At 46.7% G+C, this 20,017-nt stretch overlaps 1 protein-coding gene and 1 non-coding gene across 3 annotated transcripts in view; both read left to right on the top strand.

Moving 5' to 3' along the window:
* LOC126530860 (uncharacterized) overlaps nt 1–20,017 on the top strand; it is a 117,401-nt gene that overhangs the window by 86,177 nt on the left and 11,207 nt on the right. For both annotated transcript variants that reach the window (XM_050178163.3, XM_050178162.3), the window contains exons 6-10: nt 4,429–6,442; nt 8,570–8,734; nt 9,279–9,349; nt 12,202–12,388; nt 19,317–19,425. In XM_050178163.3, coding sequence (XP_050034120.2) covers nt 4,429–6,442; nt 8,570–8,734; nt 9,279–9,349; nt 12,202–12,388; nt 19,317–19,425 — 2,546 coding nt within the window. The remainder of the gene's footprint in view (nt 1–4,428; nt 6,443–8,569; nt 8,735–9,278; nt 9,350–12,201; nt 12,389–19,316; nt 19,426–20,017) is intronic.
* On the top strand, nt 10,837–10,911 carry TRNAS-GGA (transfer RNA serine (anticodon GGA)). The gene has a single exon. It is a non-coding gene; the product is annotated as a tRNA-Ser (tRNA).

The raw sequence follows: 20,017 nt of genomic DNA, 5'->3' as shown, positions 1-20,017 counted from the left end.
TCTAAGTGTCCAGAGTAGAAAAGTAATGGGGAATACGCACTAAATTTTTTTATCTAGAGAAATGTGCAAGCATCTAATATCAGTTGCACAATGGCAACCGACGTTTCTAAAGTCAGCTTCACTGCACGGATATTCAGTCAGCAAAGTCAGCTTTGCTGCAATACTTCTATGTTATGTGGTAAAGCACGCAAATGCCGTTGTGGCAATTTGCTCGATTGAACCACTCAAGCAATTTTCAGCTGACTTTTCTTCGAAAAAAAAAAGAACTGGCATTATAATGGGGTAAATACCATAAAAGGACGTTGTGAGCTACCTTAACTGCTTGAAAATCTTCCTAGGACAGGCCAAAAATAGGCGTTTTTGATGCGTGATTTGACGTCTCCACAATGCATTCGCTGTCCCCTAAGCTCTGCCAAGACAGACGTTGCCACTAAGGGGGTCTATATTGTGGATCACCATAGGGATCAGGCACATGTGCGCTGACTGGTCAAGTTTGAACTATACGGCGAAGGCCAATTTTAGGATCGAAATAATGAAAGTTTTGACCAATAGAAATGTGTGGGCAATGGCCGGGACTTTCGGCCAGGATCGAATTACCGAAAAATCAAATTAGCCTGAGTCAAATTAACGGAAGTCTGCTGTAGTTTGGAGTTCCCTTCAATAAGAGTAGACCGTACTATATATCTTGGTTTTTATTTATTAATTTGATACTGTCAACCCGATTCTTGGGGTTGACATGTACATTATTTACCCAATTTACTTATAGCTTGCTATATTTTTTTTATTGAATGCTTCTGGACTCCGGAGCATGTGGCACCGTCTTTTCATGTACAAAATTTCTAAGCATTAAATTTTGTGATAAATTTCCTGATATTTAACCCTTTCGCTGTCACTGACGTACCGGTACGTCATCGCGCTTCCCCCCCACAGTGTCACTGACGTACCGGTACGTTCTCTATCGCGCGTTCAAAATTTCGCCCCTGAGCGCAAAGCTGGCGCTCCCGGACTTGGCCACGCCATCTGTTGACTCTTCCTACAAGTTCGTATTTTCGCCCCGGCCTGTGTTAGTACACGTATTGAAGAGTACGGTGCGACTGCCACGCCCCCCTCTCTTTTTGCCGAGTGGCGCGGTGGCTCCGCGTTCGCTGGATCATGCGTCGCGCGCGTGTGGTTATGGGTTCAAGGGTTGTTCTGCCATCTCCGCCGGTTTGAAGGTTTTTATTTTCTTCTGTAGGTGCGTCTGCTACGGCGCGTCAAGTTCAGGCGCACCCGCCGCCGTTGCCTCTCCGAAAAGGGTGACTCGATTGCTGCTTTCGCTCTCTCGCCGCATCCTCGCTTCCGACTTGCAGCAGTAAACGTAAAGCCCTTCGAACTTTGTTTTAGCCTTTTTCCATCTCGCTCGGTCTTCTTGATCACGCAACGTCCCATTTCTCTCCGTTGCGCGGGCGACTGAAAGCGCATCCTCCCTGCGCGCGGTTACTTTCGGATAGCTGAGCAGCTCGAGACCTTCGTCTGTTCATTGGAGCGGTGGCTCTTACGATTCAGAATAAGAGCCGAGCTCGGATTTGGACTCGGACAGCGTCTAACGCGACGAAGAGATGAGTTCCGCATCGTCAGATCCGGATGTTGAACGGATGTTATAGTCAGGCTGATGATGATGATGATGATGATGATGTTTAATAATAACAGCTGCAGAACATTAAAATGTGCATATTGCATTGACTATGTTATTTGTATACCAATCATAATCAAAAATAAATTGTTATGTTCATTCCCTGTTATGCTCGCTCCCTGAAACCAAGCCGACACTGTGGGTGCGTCACGGCCAGAAAGGTCCGACAGCGAAAGGGTTAATATCCGATTCGATAGTCTGCTTTCTTTTTCTTGATTCGATTCGAAACCTACTATTGGTATTAACACACCCTGATTTGGCTTTTTGATGTGGCCGTATTTACACCTCACTCACATAGATTTCAGAAAGTGTACTTATTGATTTCCAGACTGTACTCAGTTTCACACATAGCAGGCAATGCTATGAAGGCTCACTTCTCTCACTGCTCACATTTGGGACTTCAAGATAATGTGCCCCGTGTGAAAGAAAGAAATAGTTGTGTGTAATTTGATGTAGCATGTACTCTAATGTTGCAAAATATAATTACCGTGTTTACTAGATTCTAACACGCCCTCGATTGTAACTGCACCAATTTTATGACCAAAAAACTTGTAAAAATGAAAACCTCGATTGTAACGCGCACCTGTTTTTCATGACAAAAAGAAAGTACAATACTCACCTCGTGCTTTCATATAGAAATAATATTTTCTCTCATTTGGAAAAAAAGAGATTTATTCCTGGTACACTAAAGTTGCGATGAATAAAAACACAAATGGAAGCGGCGTACCTTGCTGCCAAGATTTTCACTGCACTGGTACAAGTCGTGTGGGGCACTCATCATTGTTATCAGACAACTCCTTATCACTATCAACAGACCAAAGCATTTCATCCTTAGTGCTGTCCATGGCATTCGAAATCCCGCACTTTTTAAAGGTCTTGTTGTCTATGGCAGACGGGATCGTGCACCATGCATCTTTCACCCATCCAGCAAAGTCCTGCAGCGAGGCACGCTTCATTTTATTGGCGGGCATGAATTCCTGGCAGCCACTGACAAGTCATTCGGTGTAGAGTGCCCGAATTCTATCTTTCACTGGCTTGTTCAAACAAACATCGAACGGCTGGAGCTGCAATGTCATGCCGCCGGGTATCACGACAATGTCGGTGTTGCATACAGCCAGCTTGTCCTTGATGCGCTGGTCGAGGTGGCACCTGAACGCGTCAAGCACAAGCATCCCATGCAGACCCACCGGGTCTCTTTCGCCAAACGTTATCAATCCAGTCAGCGACCAAGTCCATGGTCATCCAACCTTTTTCATTTGCGTGCACAATCATGCCACTCGGAAACATGATTCCTTTCGGGAGCATCTTCCATCTGAAGATAAGATACGGCTGCAGCTTGTGCCCATCCACAGCGCAATAAAGCAATGCGGTGACTCTAGTTTTTTCGTGGCTGGAAGACAAAATGCCCACTTGCTTCACCCCCTTCTTTTCAACGGTTGTGGTGGCAGGCATGTCAAAGTAGAGCGGTCTCTGATCGGCATTTCCAATCTGTCCGAAGTGGTAGCCGTTTTTATGGCACAGCTTCAAAACGTACCGGTGAAAACTGTGCAGTTTCTCTTCGTATTCTTCGGGCAAGTTTTGGCATATCCCTGTCCGCTTTCAAAGAGAAAAGCCTTTTCTTTTCATGAAATTTGATAGCCAGCACCTGCTCGCTTTGAAGTCACTCCGCATTAGCCCTTTCTGTAGGGCTAACTGCATCGCCCGTACTTTGAGCAGATCGGTCGTCACAGGCCGTTGTGCCGATCGCTGCTCTTGCTCTTGGCGAAGTGGCCCTGCTTCGGTCCACTGAAACCCTTTCTTGTTCCTTTGCTGGTGAAAATATTTTCCTGCTGTTTGCGCCAGTCCCACACACAAGTTTCGGGAACTCCGAACGCCCGTGACGCAGCCCGATTTCCGTCCGTCTCCGCGCACTTGATAACTTTCCTTTTAAATGCGGCATCATGGTGGACTCGGCGTGTCTTTGCAGTCGGCGGTTCCATGCTCACTGAATAAACAGGAACACAGGCGGTAAACTACGTTACACCAGCGCCTGGTTACACATACAACATGGAGCTATGCACATGGAAGAAGCTACGGCAGCTAGGCTGGAAGCCCATATGAGGTGGCCATTTTTTGAATGCCGATGGCAATATGGTAACGCGGATTTAGGGTCGTACTCGATTCTAACGCGCATGCAAATTTTTGACCCATTTTGTCAGAAAAAGAGTGCGCTTTGGATTCGAGTAAATACGGTACTACATGTAGGGCGTCACAGATCTGAACCTATTCACTGCCAAATGACCTGAGTGGCACGTTTTTTTGACCAGGGGCCATAGCGCGCACCATTTGTGCTCAGACCAAACCATTACTTGTTGCATAGTGGAAGCACGTGGATGCACAAATATTACTTGACTCAACGTAACCTTATGTACAAAAGATTTAGCTGCTATATAGGAAGTAGCTATTCTCTTGCAGATCAAAAGCAGCTTCACTGGGAAACATGCCAAGTGAGACTTCCACAATTGCACTGCTTCAGTAGCTTTCGCAGCCTTGCCTGCTAAGTATGAAACTGAGTGTGGTGCTTTTGTCACTCTTGCCTGCAGGCTTTATTTCTGTTTTAGGCTTGTGGAATGGAATGAAAAAGTGATTTGGTTTGAGGGGCTGCGAATGATAGGTATTCAAGCAGTGTTCTCACTTCATTTGTCAAGAGTCCAGGGACGTTTTGTTTGGTGTGCCGTGAACATTAAAACGAGTTGCTTTTTCTTCTTTCTTGACAGGCATCCACAAATGGTGCAGTTGATCCACCTGACGCCCGGTCCGTGTCCCTGCTGCGCCTCTTCATGCGAAGCAAAGCTGGCAGTGGAGGTTCTCTCTCCAGCAGCCATTCCGAGAACTCGGACTCTGTGACCACGCCCCGAGATGGTGCCACCGCCTACCAACTGCAATCATCCAGTGAGGACTCCAGCGGGTCTATGGATTCCAAAAGCGACAGCAGTGAAGACCCGCCGCCGCCGCCAAAGCCTGTGGAGCCGCTGGTGCGGAAAGTGCTGCGGGCCAGCACAAACCTCGTGGGCAGGGAGGCCAACAACAACAATGTGGAACCGACGGCTGCCAACGACAACGAACGGCTGAGGATGGCCACGTCCGAGAGCGAGGAGGAGACGTCGCAGTGCTTCGAGGATAGCCTTGTGGAAGCGGCACAGGCACGCATGAAGCCTGCCAATGCAAGGAGCCCGATCCACGAGGAAGAGGAACCGTTTGAGTCCAGCGGAGATGAAACAATGAAGGACAGCCGCGACCTGCTGAGCAGTGGCGGAGGCACATCTTCCGACAATGCAGGCGTCGTTGAGCGGCGTAACAACGACGTGAATTCTTCATTGCGTTGCACCAAAGGTGGTGCTTTGCTCGGCGGTCCCCTGGGAAAGGAAAGGATACAGAATGTCTTCAAGACATGCAACAAGAACAGCAATGCCATGGCCGCTGAGTCAGATGATCGGCAGTCCAGCCGCAGCACGCAGACGAAGCGCTTCAACTGCAATGATGGCTCAGGATCGAGTTCTACGAGGAAGGTGTCGGACAGTAGCGGAAGCGGCGAGGAAGGCCGAAACGCACGCTCTTCGAGTCTCCTCTCAAGTGGCTATGTGAGCCGACAGAACTCTGTGGACCAGATCCACCGGCAGACATTCCTCCTGAGTGCCGGTGGGAACAGGAGAAAACAGCCGCCTACGGCAATAGCTCGAATGAGGCACTCGAGCACGCAGGTGCCGGTGCACATTCGGGACCGTGGCATTCAGACCAGCGTGGAGGGTGCTGTGGCAGAGAACTCAAACTGGCTGTACACAGTCGACGATACGTCGGCAATGTCAGGACAGCGAAGCTTCAACTTGACATTACGCCCCCAAGAAGCTGGCTCAAAGCAGGAGGTGGAGCCAAAGCGATCGATTTATGTCTGCTACCCAAATTACTCCCTTCCGGATCTTAGTTTTCTGAAGGAGCTGGCCGCCGCCGAGGACAAGCCTGACCTGGTTCTACGTCCCACACAGCACAAAATGCCACAGCCTGGTGTGTCGGAAGCAGTCGCCGATGGGGCTGTGGCGTCTGCACAAGTGCCACCCAACGAGTCGCCTGTGCACAGGCGAACCCACAGCAGCGAACCGCACTGGCGGCGACCCAAGTCGTGCAACGACTTCGAGGACCTCTCCCGGCGCAACCTGAGTCACATTCAGGACTGGGACTCGCTAAGCGTGCTGCTGCCCGCCGAAGTTAAAGCCATGGTGTCCCACTTCCGCCATGCGGCTCCTTCCTCAAATCCTGTGCCGGACTCTCAGCAACAGCGGGGGATCCTGCGCAAGCTTTCAGATGAGGCCAACAGCCGGCCAAGGAGCCAGTGTGACACCCTCGCCGCAGACGCCGACAGGATGTCCACAGGCACGGGCGGCTCAGTCGAGTTCCCTAACCGCCGCCACTCGCTGCAGGACTATCGGCGGCTCCTAAAGGGCCTCCCTGACCTGGATGGCCTGCTTCCACCCTGTCCAAACCTGGCCTGCAGTGGAGGCTTGCAGCGTGACAGCTCATTGCCCCTCTCCCGGACCAACTCGGAGGGGTCATGGCGGCGTGCCGGAGGCCGGAACGCAAGGCGCTCTGCACCTCTGGCAGCTACCTGCTCATCGTGTCGAGCCAAGAAGGCGGTGAGCTTCAGCGAGGACCTGAATGTTCACACAAATGACACACGGTCCATGCGAGGAGCCTTCTGCAAGTGCACGTGTGGCTCAAGTCCTACGACGAACTATGGTCAGTGCTGCATGTTGTGACGAAGCTCTTATGTGTGTGTGTGTCTTTTCGTGAAATGAAATTGCACGTATAGTACACTTCCGGTTATTTGACCCCTAGTAATTCAATTTTTTATTTAATTTGGTCCTGGCCGAAGGTCTCGGCCAGGTGCTTATGCAATACTATGGGACCAAAGTTCCATTATTTCAATCCTGAAATTAGTCTTCAGAGGATAATTCAAACTTGGCTGGTCATGAAGCACCTGCGTGAACCCAATGGTGACTGCATTGGGGACTCCAGTAGTGGCAGCGCTTATCTTGGCTGTGATTAGTGTATAGTGAATGCATCAAACATACATTATCTTCCATTGAAAATGCCTATTTTCGACCTGGTCAGGAATAGTTTGAAGGAAAGTCGTATTACAATGAATTATTACAGTATTCACTTGATACTAGCCCATCCCATTCTTTCTTCTTCAAGTAAATTTGTTGGCAAATTGCTTGGGTGGTGCAATCCGATACGAACCATGTTTGCAATAACCTACCATCAGAGTGAGCCTAGCCAGTCTCAAAGGCCATTGCCATCATAACTTGGCAGCAATGGATGGCGACAGAATGAGTTTGCACATAGGATAACGACGGCTACGCACCGCTTTCAGTCCAATTATGAAAGCACATTGAAATAAGTTATTTACATGTTAAGCTAGCTGCAGCAAGTCGCCTGACTTGTTCTTGACGTTCCAGATACCTAATTGTATATCGCATGACAAGCTAGTGAAATGGTTAGTCTAGGTGTGGGCTGCCATTAGATTTGTGATTGTTGCGGAGTAGTTTGTTAGATGCGGAATATCAAACATGCTATGGATTGTGCAGAGGTCGACATCTTGTGTTTCCTCATAGACAGCAATAAAGTGCTATTCGGGATGGATGATGATAGACATTAAGTAAATAAATCTTTATTGTGTCAAAGTAATGTTCCCCAGTTTGATTGTTTTCTTATTGCCAGAATCGGAGGTGTGATAGGTGTTTCTTGCCAAGAAATCGGGTGCATGGATGATTTCATTTTTGTTTGAGCACTCCAGTTTTCATCATAATATTATACTTTGACTCCATAAAATGGAGGGTGCATATTCAATTCCGGGACGTGTTAGTATCTGGGCAAATACAGTGAAACCTCGTTAATTCGAAGTCCGCTCTACTGCAAGAAGTTAGGTTAAGGAGAATTTTGAATTACCCAAAAAGAAGAAAAAGGGAGGCCAAATTGTGCAGCACAAGCATGTTACTTTTATTTTCCATGTAGCAGGATTACTTGGTACGGTAGTTCACTGAACCGAGGGTCATGGAGTGGCATCCTTGGCAATCATTTTCCAGGGTTGTTCCACTTTCTCGGGAACTGGTGCTGGACGCCTCGAAGTATGTATATGGCCAAGTTGCACTCTTGGCACTATGCAAAGATAATTAGCTTGACACAGAGTCAGAAACAATGTCAGTTATGTATGCAGATGCGTCCATCTCCGAGTCTCATGAAGCCCAGGAATACCATAATGATCTCTATCCCACTAATCATGCACAGCATTTCACGGTCACCAATGCTACACTCGATAACCAAAGCGGATGCACAAGTGGCCTCATTATCATCTCAATAATTGCCTACTGTCACCCAGTTGATAACTTCGCCTTCCATGTAAGCGCATGATGTCTGCACATCTGCTTCTTAAGTAGTTGGTGAAGCGGCGAAGCCTATTTGGCCTAATCCGTCACCCCTGTTGATGTCTTTGTACACTAGGGTAAACACGTGCGTGGTTGACATTTTTCATGCGGTTGGGAATTGTATGCACACAGTATACCAGCAGTGGAGAAAACGTGCCAACACATGCTGTTTTAGCCTTGTGTTCTGCATTCATTGCACTGTATACAGGGAAGTTTGATACATTAGAATCTTACTGTGTTAGATGCAGGACAGAGTAAGTTGTGCTCTTGCATGGTCAAAATCATCATGGGAACACGTGGACTGCCGTAGCTTTATGTTGTTTTCTTGCCACAGCATAACCTATGCTGCATGATAATGTGTGCTTTCTTGGGCACATGTTTCTAGGAACAGGTGTGCCTGTTGCAAGGCGTTAAGGTGGCTCTTGCTTTGGCAATGCAGGTTCGTTGGAACGGCCGTCAAGGAAAATGACGCTATTGTTTGGTGGTAGCCAGGATGACCAGCATGCTCCACATGAGTTTGCTCTGTCACCCAAAGGCCTCTCCCCATCGTGGGGTATGTCACCCTTGTCCAGAAGCCAGCGAGAGCTCGTTGAGCAGAAAAAGGGTAAGTGGCACCAGCTGAGAACTTGTTGAGCAGTGGTACTTATTCATTATTGGTGCAGGGTACCTCTTTAAAATTTGAACACTGATAATGCAACATGAACGCAATATTGCACAAGTGGATTGAGCAGATGCTAATAAGATTAAAACTAAGCATTTCCTTAAACTCTTCTAAAGAAGCTAATAGTATCTGTGCCAGCAGCTTGGGGAAGTTAAGTAACTGCACTGCCGCACTTTGCATTATATATCAAATTTTCCATATCTGCAGCTTTTTTACAGTAAAAAAAAATGGATAGCTCACTGAGGCTGTGCACACCATACTTTTAAGCTGGGTTGTTGTGTGCAACAGGCTGAGTGAAGTAGCTCAAAAAATTTGGAAAAGTGCCTCTAACAAGTAGTAGTACTTTTGCAGGTCAAGTGCCTGCCCAGCTCTTCTCTGTCCTTATACTTTTTGTGGCTTTATGTGGTTGAACAACTGACATCACTTACTTTTCACGGTCGGTGTGCTTTCTGTACATTTGTGGCATTTGGGCCTACTTGCGTTGCAGGTCTTTTGGACAACACAGTGAGGTCTATAAGACAGGTCCTCGACTGCTACAACACAGAAAAGGAATCCCAGGTGAGAGCCATCACATAATTTCTTACTTGTTTTGTCTTGATTGTTTGTGACTGGTCATTGTGAATACGGGCCACCATTCTACAAGATTACTTAAAAATCCTTACAATATCCTGCTGTGGAAGATGATGAGTAGTATCAGTTACCTTGCAATGCAAGATTTGCTCAGGAGCTTTTCAAATTATAGTTTCAGCAAGCATGATTGGGGCATGGATCAGACAGTGTTATGTGCAGCATAGGTCACTACACAGTCTCGATCACTGCAAAACACGCAGAGAAGGGAAAAGCCAGCAATGTTACCTGTCAGCACGATCAATAGGTAGTAACAGTTCAAGCAATAATTATTAACTAACTTTGGTTCTTCTTTAACTTCATTATAGTGTGGCTTACTGCACATTAACCACGCTAACAAAATTTCAGCCGAGAGTAATGTGCTCGTTGCATGTCATTCTTTCATTTAGTCCTGCTTTCTGGTTTACTGATTATTATGCACTATATAACATTGTCACGTTGTAGCAGTGGTGAAGAACACAGTAGTGAAAACTGTGAATTACGAAACTAACTCTTTATCGGGTGTATCTGTGCCCACATAAACTAGTAACAGTCAAGCACAACAATAGCGGCGAGCACAACCAGTGTTCGTTGAAAATCTGATCTGTGGGTCGAGTGCGTCGGCTTTTATACATCACTCTTTGAAGGTTTCAGCATAATCGCCAGTGCCCGCATGCCTTCCAGTAAGTACAGCTTAGACCGCTTATAACATAACCACTTATAATGCAGAATCGGCTATAAAGCTGCCTTTTCTGATTCCCATTTGCCCACCTGTAGAATAACATATATACATATATGTACCATTTTTAGCGCAGTTACACAATACGAAATGCCATCTATAATGTGACTTCCTCAGGAAAATCTCGCACACAAGCATGGTAGCGAACGTGCTTCTCAACAAGGTACACCGGCCGATGGGAGAGGAGAGTGACGAGGCCGATGCAGAGGAGGAGGAGGAGACCAAGGAATGAAAAACAAAAGCAGTTGCAGCCGGACGTGGGTGCGGGGGGGGTGCTAGGCGAGGGAGAAGCCTGTGCTCGGCTGCTTATCAGTGGTGCGCTTCCACACTGAACGCATGAGCATTGTCGGTGTTTGGCAGCTTTGGCTGTTCGGTTTGGGGGCAACCATCGCTATGCGCATCGTCGTGAAGTGCAGATATCAGCGTGCGGCCTTGACTGCCATCAGTTTAAGGTCCATTCTGCAAATTTAGTTCGGAGCTTTTAGGCTTTATGCCCCCATGCGAGTTTCCACTGTTCCTACCAGTATGACGTAGTAGTTCTGCGGAAACCCGCAAGGTGGAGAAAAGTAATGAATAAAGGGAAAATCAGACATTCATTACTTCTCTCCACCTTGCGGGTTTCCGCAGAACTACTACGTCAAACACTTGCCTTTGCTTCGTGTTGTCGACAAATTCGACTTCGCTCTGCCATCTGCTAGCCGCCTGGTTAGCTCAGATGGTAGAGCGGCTGCCCCGGAAAGGCAGTGGTCCCGGGTTCGAGTCCCGGACCAGGACAAATTTTTCTTCAACTTTGAGGCTTTCCTTTCGAGGAACCCGTATGGGTTTCTTTTGTAGCAATTGCTACGAACGGGTGGTTGTCTGATTTTCCCTTTTTTCATTCCTACCAGTATGTGCAGCGTACAGACTTGGTAGGCGTTCTCAGTAATTGCTGCGGCTGATCGTCCGAAAAACCAAACTCCACTTCACACACGCTGCTGTCGGTTCAGCCTGTGCATGCGATTGCAAGCCCAATCCCCTACGGGTATGTTGTATCAAAGGCGAGCTTCCTGTGACAGCATATGTTGTTTGGCACTGCTGTTGGCTATAGCGCACATTGTCGGGAGTAGCCGATGGAAGTTTCGGTTTGGTGCTGAGTCAGCGAAACCCGGTGCAGTGGTTGTACGGCACTTGGAAAGTGCAGAAACTACTTTCAAAAGTGGTTTCTGACAACAAAAGTGAGGGCGCAGATGGCACGGGCAACTTGAATGGTGGCAACTTGGTTCTTGGTCACCATGATTTCGACACCGCAGATCAGTCTGCGAAATTGAACTACACACTGTACAGCATCCGTAATTTAAGTCGCCACTCTACATCAGTTCTGTGGAGTTGGTGGCAATGCCATGCGGAATTTCGGATATGTAAGTGGGTCGGAAATGCTTCATGTGAAGGCCAGGGGTTCTCAGGCATTAACATTTCAATGTTCGTAAATTTAAACGGATGCAAATATCCCAGTTGCACGCCTAAATTCTCAGGTACACGTGGCTTCTTGGTCTACATACTTTTCACATGTTGCAGCCATTGAAAAAATGTTGTTTCGGTTATAGTGCAGTATCGCTTGTAGTGCATATATTTGCAACTCCGGTGATGTACGCTATAATCGGTGTATGCTGTGCTACATAATTCGCATTGCACATATCAGATTACACAAGGCTCAATGACAACAGACATAACAGATAGAATCAACAATAACCTTCAAGTAAGTTACAAATAATGCAGGCGTGTCTTGTGCTGAGCAACAACATTAAGCTGTTAGCAGGTGATATGCAGTTCCCGAGAAAAGGATAAATAAGTACACCTGTCAAAATCCATCATCTCTCTCAAGTTGCAGTCTTATTGGACAGTGTACGGGTGCTTCGCGGATAGCACTTGCCTTCATGTATCGCTGACCGCGAATATGGACAAATAGAACACGGTAAGGTTGGAGACTTGGGCGATTCGATTAAATCTGGGACAGTTATGTAAAATCCTGCACGTTTTCCAACCGTGGATCATAATGGTGTCCTCATGCTGTGTGTGCTCTCTGCAGCCTGCTGTGGGTGGTGGGGCTGAACCGTGCCTGTCTGAAGGCAGTGCCTGCGGCCGCCTTGCGATTGAGTTCCTGGTACCTGCGCTTCGGGAGCTGCTCTCCGATGGACTACTGCCCCACGTACGAGGCGTGTTTGGTCGCCTACCCAACTCACTCTGGCACCTGGCACACTCCCTCAGCCAAGCCAGTGAGTCCATCTCTCTGGACTGTGATGCATTGTACATTTGCCCTAGGCTGCTGGTTGATTAGCCTTCGAGCTTTCCTTTTAATGCTTGAAGGATCGCTGACCCCCATTTTTGAATTTGTTAGAACACCTATCACACACTGCTCACATGTAAAAATAACTCACTTAGTGGGCACGAAAGTCGGGAAATGCATTTAAAATATCTTAATGTGACACGAAAGTTGGTCCCTGAGTGACATCATCGACATTATTGTGACGTCATGACAGAGAGCAAAATTTGCTGGTGCTCTAGCAATAAGGCTATGAGGATGTTGCACATAAAAAAAAAATTAAGTGCTGCGCACATTTCTTTGGCTACACCTGCATGTGGTAGTCGTAGCAATCCCAGGAACTGAGCAAATTAGTGTATCATGATGTCATAACGCATACACCTCTTGGGCACTGAAATCGAAATTGGCTGGTAGAAACAAGTGCAATAGACTTCTGTTAATTCAGCTGCAGTTAATGCAATTTTTCGGTTTAATTCTACCCGGCCTAAGGTCCCGGCTGGCGCCTGTGCATATATATAAGCCCAGACTTTCGTTGTTTTGATAAAAAAATCTGCGTTCATCGGATAATTCGAACTTCACTGGTCGACACTCCTCTGGTGAAAGTTGACACACCTCTGGATAGCGACCCCATTAGTGGCAACATATCTCAGCGGAGCTTATCAGACAGTGAACACTCATTATCTCCCGTTGAAAACACCTATTTTCGGCCTGCTTGAGGAAGATTTTTCAAGCAATAACGGTAGCTGACATTGTCGAGTTACGGTCCCGATTCTAATGTGCGGCTTTTATTTTTTTCCACAAGGAAATTGTGCCGGAAATTGCATGCGTGATTGCAACGCGGGCAGAAAACCAAACCGTGTTCACGACGTTTGTATGCTTTATTGTGTAACAAATCTGTATTGCAGCAAAGCTAGCTTTAGAAACCGTGCGGCAAACCTAACTTAAGGGGGGACATGGGTTGTGGAGATTATTACCTGCATCTTATGGCCAAATCTGATGAAAATATACAAGCTTACTTAGTTTTTCGTGCTGATTTCAAATATGCAATAATCTTTCTTGTAGGTTCATTAGTTCAGGAGATTGATGGTGCTGCCACTCTATTGTTTCCAGAGACAATGGAAAAAAAGACTGCTCAGCAGAAAGTGAATATTATTGCATAGCTAGATACTATAATGTGCAACAACTGCAATGCTGCAAAAAGTTTTCAAATGGAATTTTAATTAGCCATTCTGCAGGTGATCAAAATTCTTTCCTTGACCTAAGGCTACCACACCAAAAGAAAATTCATAAAATGGAAATATACATATGCACAAATTTGAAATTCTGCTCTCAGCGCTTTGTAATATGTAGATTAGGCTTTCTGCTAAAGAAAGAATTAGTGCTCTAGCTGTTCTAGATCATGAGATATCACTTCGACAGTCTAGCGAAGTGACCCAAAAACATGTTTTGAGAAAAGTGAGAAAATGTGCGATACCCTACTTTATTTACAAATTTACAGCTGTAACAGCTTAGTAGTATAATGTGCAACAACTGCAATGCTGCAAAAAGTTTTCAAATGGAATTTTAATTAGCCATTCTGCTGGTGATCAAAATTCTTTCCTTGACCTAAGGCTACCACACCAAAAGAAAATTCATAAAATGGAAATATACATACGCACAAATTTGAAATTCTGCTCTCAGCACTTTGTAATATGTAGATTAGGCTTTCTGCTAAAGAAAGAATTAGTGCTCTAGCTGTTCTAGATCATGAGATATCACTTCGACAGTCTAGCGAAGTGACCCAAAAACATGTTTTGAGAAAAGTGAGAAAACGTGCAAAACCCTACTTTATTTACAAATTTACAGCTGTAACAGCTCAGTAGGCACCAGGCATGTAGTCCTGCTGACTCCCAGCCCTGGTGTGCTGCTTTTTGAGGGACTGGCGCAAATTTTCTGATGCTTTGCATTTCTTGGCTGATGCTGTCATTTGACGCCTATCTTTCTCGGCCATGAGGGTGCGACTTAGCTCGCTCGGATTTAGACATAGTTCTTTCATTATGTCCTTTGAGGCCCTTGCCCTTGCACACAACGATGTTCCCAGTATGACCCACGTTCAGTTCGGCGTAAAGTTCGCGAACCGACCGCGCGCAGTCGCTCGTCAGATAACGCGCCGGCAATCGGCCGCTGGCGTCAACTTCGTCTTCACGTAGCTCTGGCACGTTTTCGTGTGAAGAGCCCGACGGCCGATGCCCATCAACGAGACAAACGTCATTGAACGTGGTCTGTCGGTTCTCCGTTGCCTGCATGGCACGCGTAGCCAAAACGTTCACAGCAAAGGGTTTCATTCGTTCAGCACTGTGAACGCGCGGCAAGCTCCACACCGACGCAATCTCTCCACAATTTGCGCACATAAAACGCAGCTTCACAGCGAGTCCGTATTCCCGCTCGTCTCGGACAATTTATAAGGCAACACTGCAGATGTTGCAGTTCGCAAATGTTAATAAAGTGTTCACGGCACTCAAATCCACAATCGTAAACGTAGTCCCATCAGGCGGGCGAAGTGCATCGTCGGTACTGTCACCCACACTCGCGTTTCCTCTCCGTCGCTGGAGCGGAAGACAACTCCGATAGCTTTGCTTTGGCTTTCGCTTCCTCCTCCTCCCGCTTGGAGGGTTGCCGGTAGATCGTATCTTGCCGTACGCGAGCGCTGGGTCGAAGGGTAAACGGCAGGCGGACTTGTCACAGTATCCGCAGCAGCCGATGCGGTCGTTAGGCCTGCCTTTGCTGCATCGACGATTTCGGCTTCGGTCGCTGAGGTTGTGGCGTCCTGAGCGTTTTGCAGTGTTGAGCAGCGTTTTTTGAAGTTTACGATGAGTGTCCGTCCCACTTATTGCGCACCAAACTTGTGCCGCGTTCGAAATTTGCGTTCCGTTTCAGATATCGCGTTGACACTGGGGCAAGATGGCGCACCTCAGTGCGCGGCTCCAAGCGCGCAGCAGACGATGGCCATGCAGTTCCGCCAATCGGGAGGCAAGCTCAAGTCACGTGCACCGAGTGCGAATAGGAGGGCGTTCTAGTACCTTTCTTTGCCGCGTGTTTTATAAGTGGCCAATGGCTGAATGGGGCCCGTTCTGGCGGGAATTTGAAGGGAAAAGTCGCCTCTTTCAAATGAGACCAAGATGTCCGCGCTAGCACAGGTGGAAGAGCAGGTGCGCGTTTCGGAAAATATGCCGTTTCAGCGCAAGTTCCGCCTGAAATTCAGCTAGTACATGTCGTATAAGGCGTCACTGCGGCTAAAATACTGATGTTATCGGTATGAAATTAACAATATAGATGCAAATAATAGCTGTACATTCCAAAAATGCAAAAAAAAATATCGAGTTTTTTTCGCGATTTTTGGTCGCCACAACCCGTGTCCCCCCTTAAGGAAGCTGAGCACCATTGTTCGACACCTGTTAGACCCTTGCCCATGTTTCTTAGTAAACAATTGGGTGCGTGTTAAATTTAAACTTTTTTTTTAGAAACTTTAATGTAATTTCTATGTTAGTTTTCTACTTTGGACACATAGAAAGCAGGTGTACATTTGATTCAAGCAACTGTTAGAATTGTGCAAGTGCTGCCAAATGAATTGGCGATTGGTTTGAAGATTTTTGTGCGTCTTGTTTAATTTGACCCACCAGGTGATTCAATCAGTTTTGTCGTTACCCTCAGGGTCAAATTACTGGAAGTCGACTGTATTATAGTAAATTAATTGCAGTCCTTTGACGCTTGCCAGTATTCTTTATGATGTTATGGGTCTTGGACTTTCATTTACAGTCACCGACCTGTTATTCAGACATTTGCAATTTCGACACTGTTAATTTGAACATTCTCGATTACTCAGACTGCTTCGTGGCATCGTCACCGGCTGGCCCCTTAGACTTCAAATGTATAAAGACGACGGAAACTTTGAACACCTTACAGTGCGCCATTTGATAATTCAGACTCCACCTACAAAGATCAAGCAGAAATAGCTATATTTTGGCTTTCATACATCGCCTGCGTCCCTGCAGCATGGCTGTCGGGTATGTTACCAGCAGCTGCTCAAGACCAAAGCTAGCGAAGCCTAGTTGATTCAGCCCTGACCACGGCCAAACCACAGTACAAGCCAAGACCGGCAAGCTTAATTGTAAAGCTGCATTGTAGGGCCGATGGGTTTGCGCTTCTGACATTTGTTCATTCACATATTATAGTGAAACCTCATTAATACGTACCTGGCGGGAGCGCAGCAAAACTATGCACTAAACGGGAGTATGCCACCACCAAGTACAAATTCGCTTCTCTTGATGTATGCTGCACCGCTGCCGCCAAATTAATCATGCTGCCACAGTAAACGCAACCTAAAATACGCACTACGAGGCTTTTTCTGACATTTTTCCCCAGTGGTAAGAAATTCTTCCTCTCTCACACCACCGTGCAGTGTCGCAAAGGCAAGCAGCTTTTCAACTCTTTGGCAGGGAACACAGCGGCGGAGTAGACTCGTCCAGCTTTTCTCAATGCACTTGTGCACGTTTATATAACGATTTGCTACCGAGCAAAACCGGTGCCCCTTCATCGAAGTGCGGTACCTGCTGCCATGTGGTGCTGATCATCTCGTGCCATTTGTGCGCAGCGCATTGCCTACAAAGTGGACGCCGTCATTGTGGCGATATGGTTGCTGTGTCGTACGCTTGTGTTTGCTAGCAAACTTCAGCATCCATACAGTCAGCTTTCTTCGTAGCTGCACTGCATCTTGCCGTGTACATGTGCACTGCGTGTCTTGCACCAGCATGGCGACGGCGGGCTGCTTTTGTTTGTGCAAGCGACACACACTTGAAGTGTTTCTGCTCAAAGAGGCGGTAGAGAATGACGACGCGTTTGGTTTCATCATCATCATCATCAGCCTGGTTATGCCCACTGCAGGGCAAAGGCCTCTCCCATACTTCTCCAACTACCCCGGTCATGTACTAATTGTGGCCATGTTGCGTTTGGTTTATAGCCTAATAAAAGTGGGCAGTACACTTGCAACGGTGCTATGCACTTCGCCCACGGGCAGCCAAGTTAGATGGCTGAAGATGCTTATTGCGATAGGGTTGGTTGTGACAAATCATAAGCCCTTCAGTAGTTATATTCTTTGCCAAGGCCGCTAACATGCCTCGGTGCATTTTTGATGCTAATCCATATAGATATCACTGCACTTGTGCCGAAGCCGTAATCATCACTAGACCTGTCCCTGCAGTTTCTGAAAAGGCAAATCTTTTTTGGTGTAGTGTGGCACACATTAATTTTTTTCCCACTTGTGGAAAAAAGTAGTTTTTTTTTTTTTAATCCGATATTCCACACTCCCGATTATTTGAACATTTAGGCAGTCCCTGTTGAGCCCGAATTATCACTCGGCGACTGTACTTCAGAAGAAGCCACAAATGGGAAATGTCATTACAGTTGAACCTCTCAATAGCAAAATCTGCGGGGAAGGCGAAAAAATTCGCTTTCATGAGAATTTCGTTGTTGTGAAGTGAGACAGCACCGATAGGCAATGCATCGCAGAACGAAACATTACTGCCAAAATTCCATTAGCCTACTTTGGCAAGCTTTGTTTCAGGATGTAGAACCGCATTGCCAACAGTTCAAAGTGCGCCGTATGCGTCAATCAGCAGTGGCAGCACTGCCGTAGCGCAGTATTCTCGGTCAATTGCTTTCCAAGATACAATCACTTTTGCAATATTTTGTGCAACTCGGCACCGGACACAGAGGAACAGGGCTCCATGCATGCAGCATCATTTCTCCAGTGCACGCTGTCGCCCGTAGGCGCCGACGCATCCGGTGCCGAATTACGCAAAATCTTGCAAAAGTGATCGCATCTCGTGTACCCGAAAGCAGTCGATCGAGATTACAGCCCCTTCGTACAAATCTACGTCCGGCACCGAATCCACATGCGATGCCTCTCAGGTGGCACCAAAAACAGCATTCTTGAAGCAAGGGATGATCGTATTCCCGGATGATCGCTCAGTCACGGCCCGATGCATGGCACTCCGTGCTGCGACCACCACCTCAAGCGCCATAAACAATTCCATGTAGGTGGGACATGGATTTCCTTGTTTTTGCTGCATTTTTCTCACCGAAACGCACACTGTGCACTGCACTACATGTGCAAAAACCATCGTCACATGTCGGTAGGAACATGCGTGCTGCTTCAAACGGCTATCAATAAACAAGATGGCGGGCCATGATTTGTTTCCAGCAAATGCGATCGCTTCCGGCACTTAGTTGTTTTTGTAAACAAAAATACCGGCAGCCATGCAACCATAATGTGGTGGTATTTCACCCAATTTTAGTGCAAAGCAATTGCATTCGAGCACATTTTGAAGCCTGCTAGCCTTGCGTGAGTACGTAATATGCAGGGTTACGTTCCGGCAAATTTCGTTGATGCGGGATTGTAGTACAGCGACATTTCATTGTCGAGAGGTACGAAATGCATTGAATCCAATGGGTGTTCGCCGGGCAGACGAAAATATTTCGTTGTCGCGAGAATTTCGTTGTCGCGGGATTTTGTTATTGTGGGTTTGAACTGTACTTTTTTAAATCAGTATGAATTTTATGAATTGATTGATCAGTTCAAGTTGAGCAAGCCAGTCATGCCTTATGAAAAATAATGTTAGCACCTTGTCTGGCCACGTGTTGCGATATGCATCGCTTGACCCATGCTATGCAACAGTTCATGTCAATGAATTGCCAGTGGAGTGGTTGGTGTCACACTATCGCAGAAAGCAGTGTGTTTGCACAATGTTGCAGAAGTACCATGTCCTTCTTTTGTTGTGGGGGACAACCACTTCTGGTTTCATTGGGTAATGTTTACGTGGATGCTTGTCACTATTTCTTTGCAGAGGAGGGACGAAAAGAAGTCCAAGAGCTGGTAGAGTACATCGAGCAGGCTGACACTGCTTTCCATGGTGACGGGGAGAAATTCGGTGCCTGTTTGCTCGGTCTACTAAAGTGAGTACTTGCATGTGCTATTGCAGAGATTTGGAAAAAGTGTTTTCACGAGACAAATCGCACTTACTCTGAATGGTTACGTATCGGGGAGCAGGAATTAGACACATAATGCTAGCTGCATTGTCATTTTGCATATCTCAGTGTATGACCAGTAATATGCTGCAATGAAGAGGCAAAAGAAGTTGTCTTGGGCAGGACAGTATTAACACTCATCTTGTAGATCTGCAGTAAAACCTTGTTAATTCAATGTCCGCCATATTGCGAAAAATCTTCAAATTAAGTGAATTTTCTAATTATTTGAAATAAAAAGAAAACAGAAAAATCAGGGCAAAATTTTGCAACACAAGCTTTTTGCACTTATTTTCCGTGTAGCAAGACTACTTGAAGTATTGTATTTACTCACACAATGATTGAACCTACTTTCTGAAAGATTTGTGCAAAGTTGGGGGGTGTGTGTTCATTATGCGGGGTAAAATTTAGAGCTATGTTTTACGCAGATACCTCTAAAAACTATCCTTGTATCTGGCTGCCGTTCCAGCATGTTGGACGCCATATCAGACACTGCTTGTACCGCGTGTCTTCTGCTTCACAG

Source organism: Dermacentor andersoni, chromosome 5, assembly GCF_023375885.2.
Source record: "Dermacentor andersoni chromosome 5, qqDerAnde1_hic_scaffold, whole genome shotgun sequence".
NCBI lineage: Eukaryota > Metazoa > Arthropoda > Arachnida > Ixodida > Ixodidae > Dermacentor > Dermacentor andersoni.
This window is presented reverse-complemented; position numbering and strand designations above follow the sequence as displayed.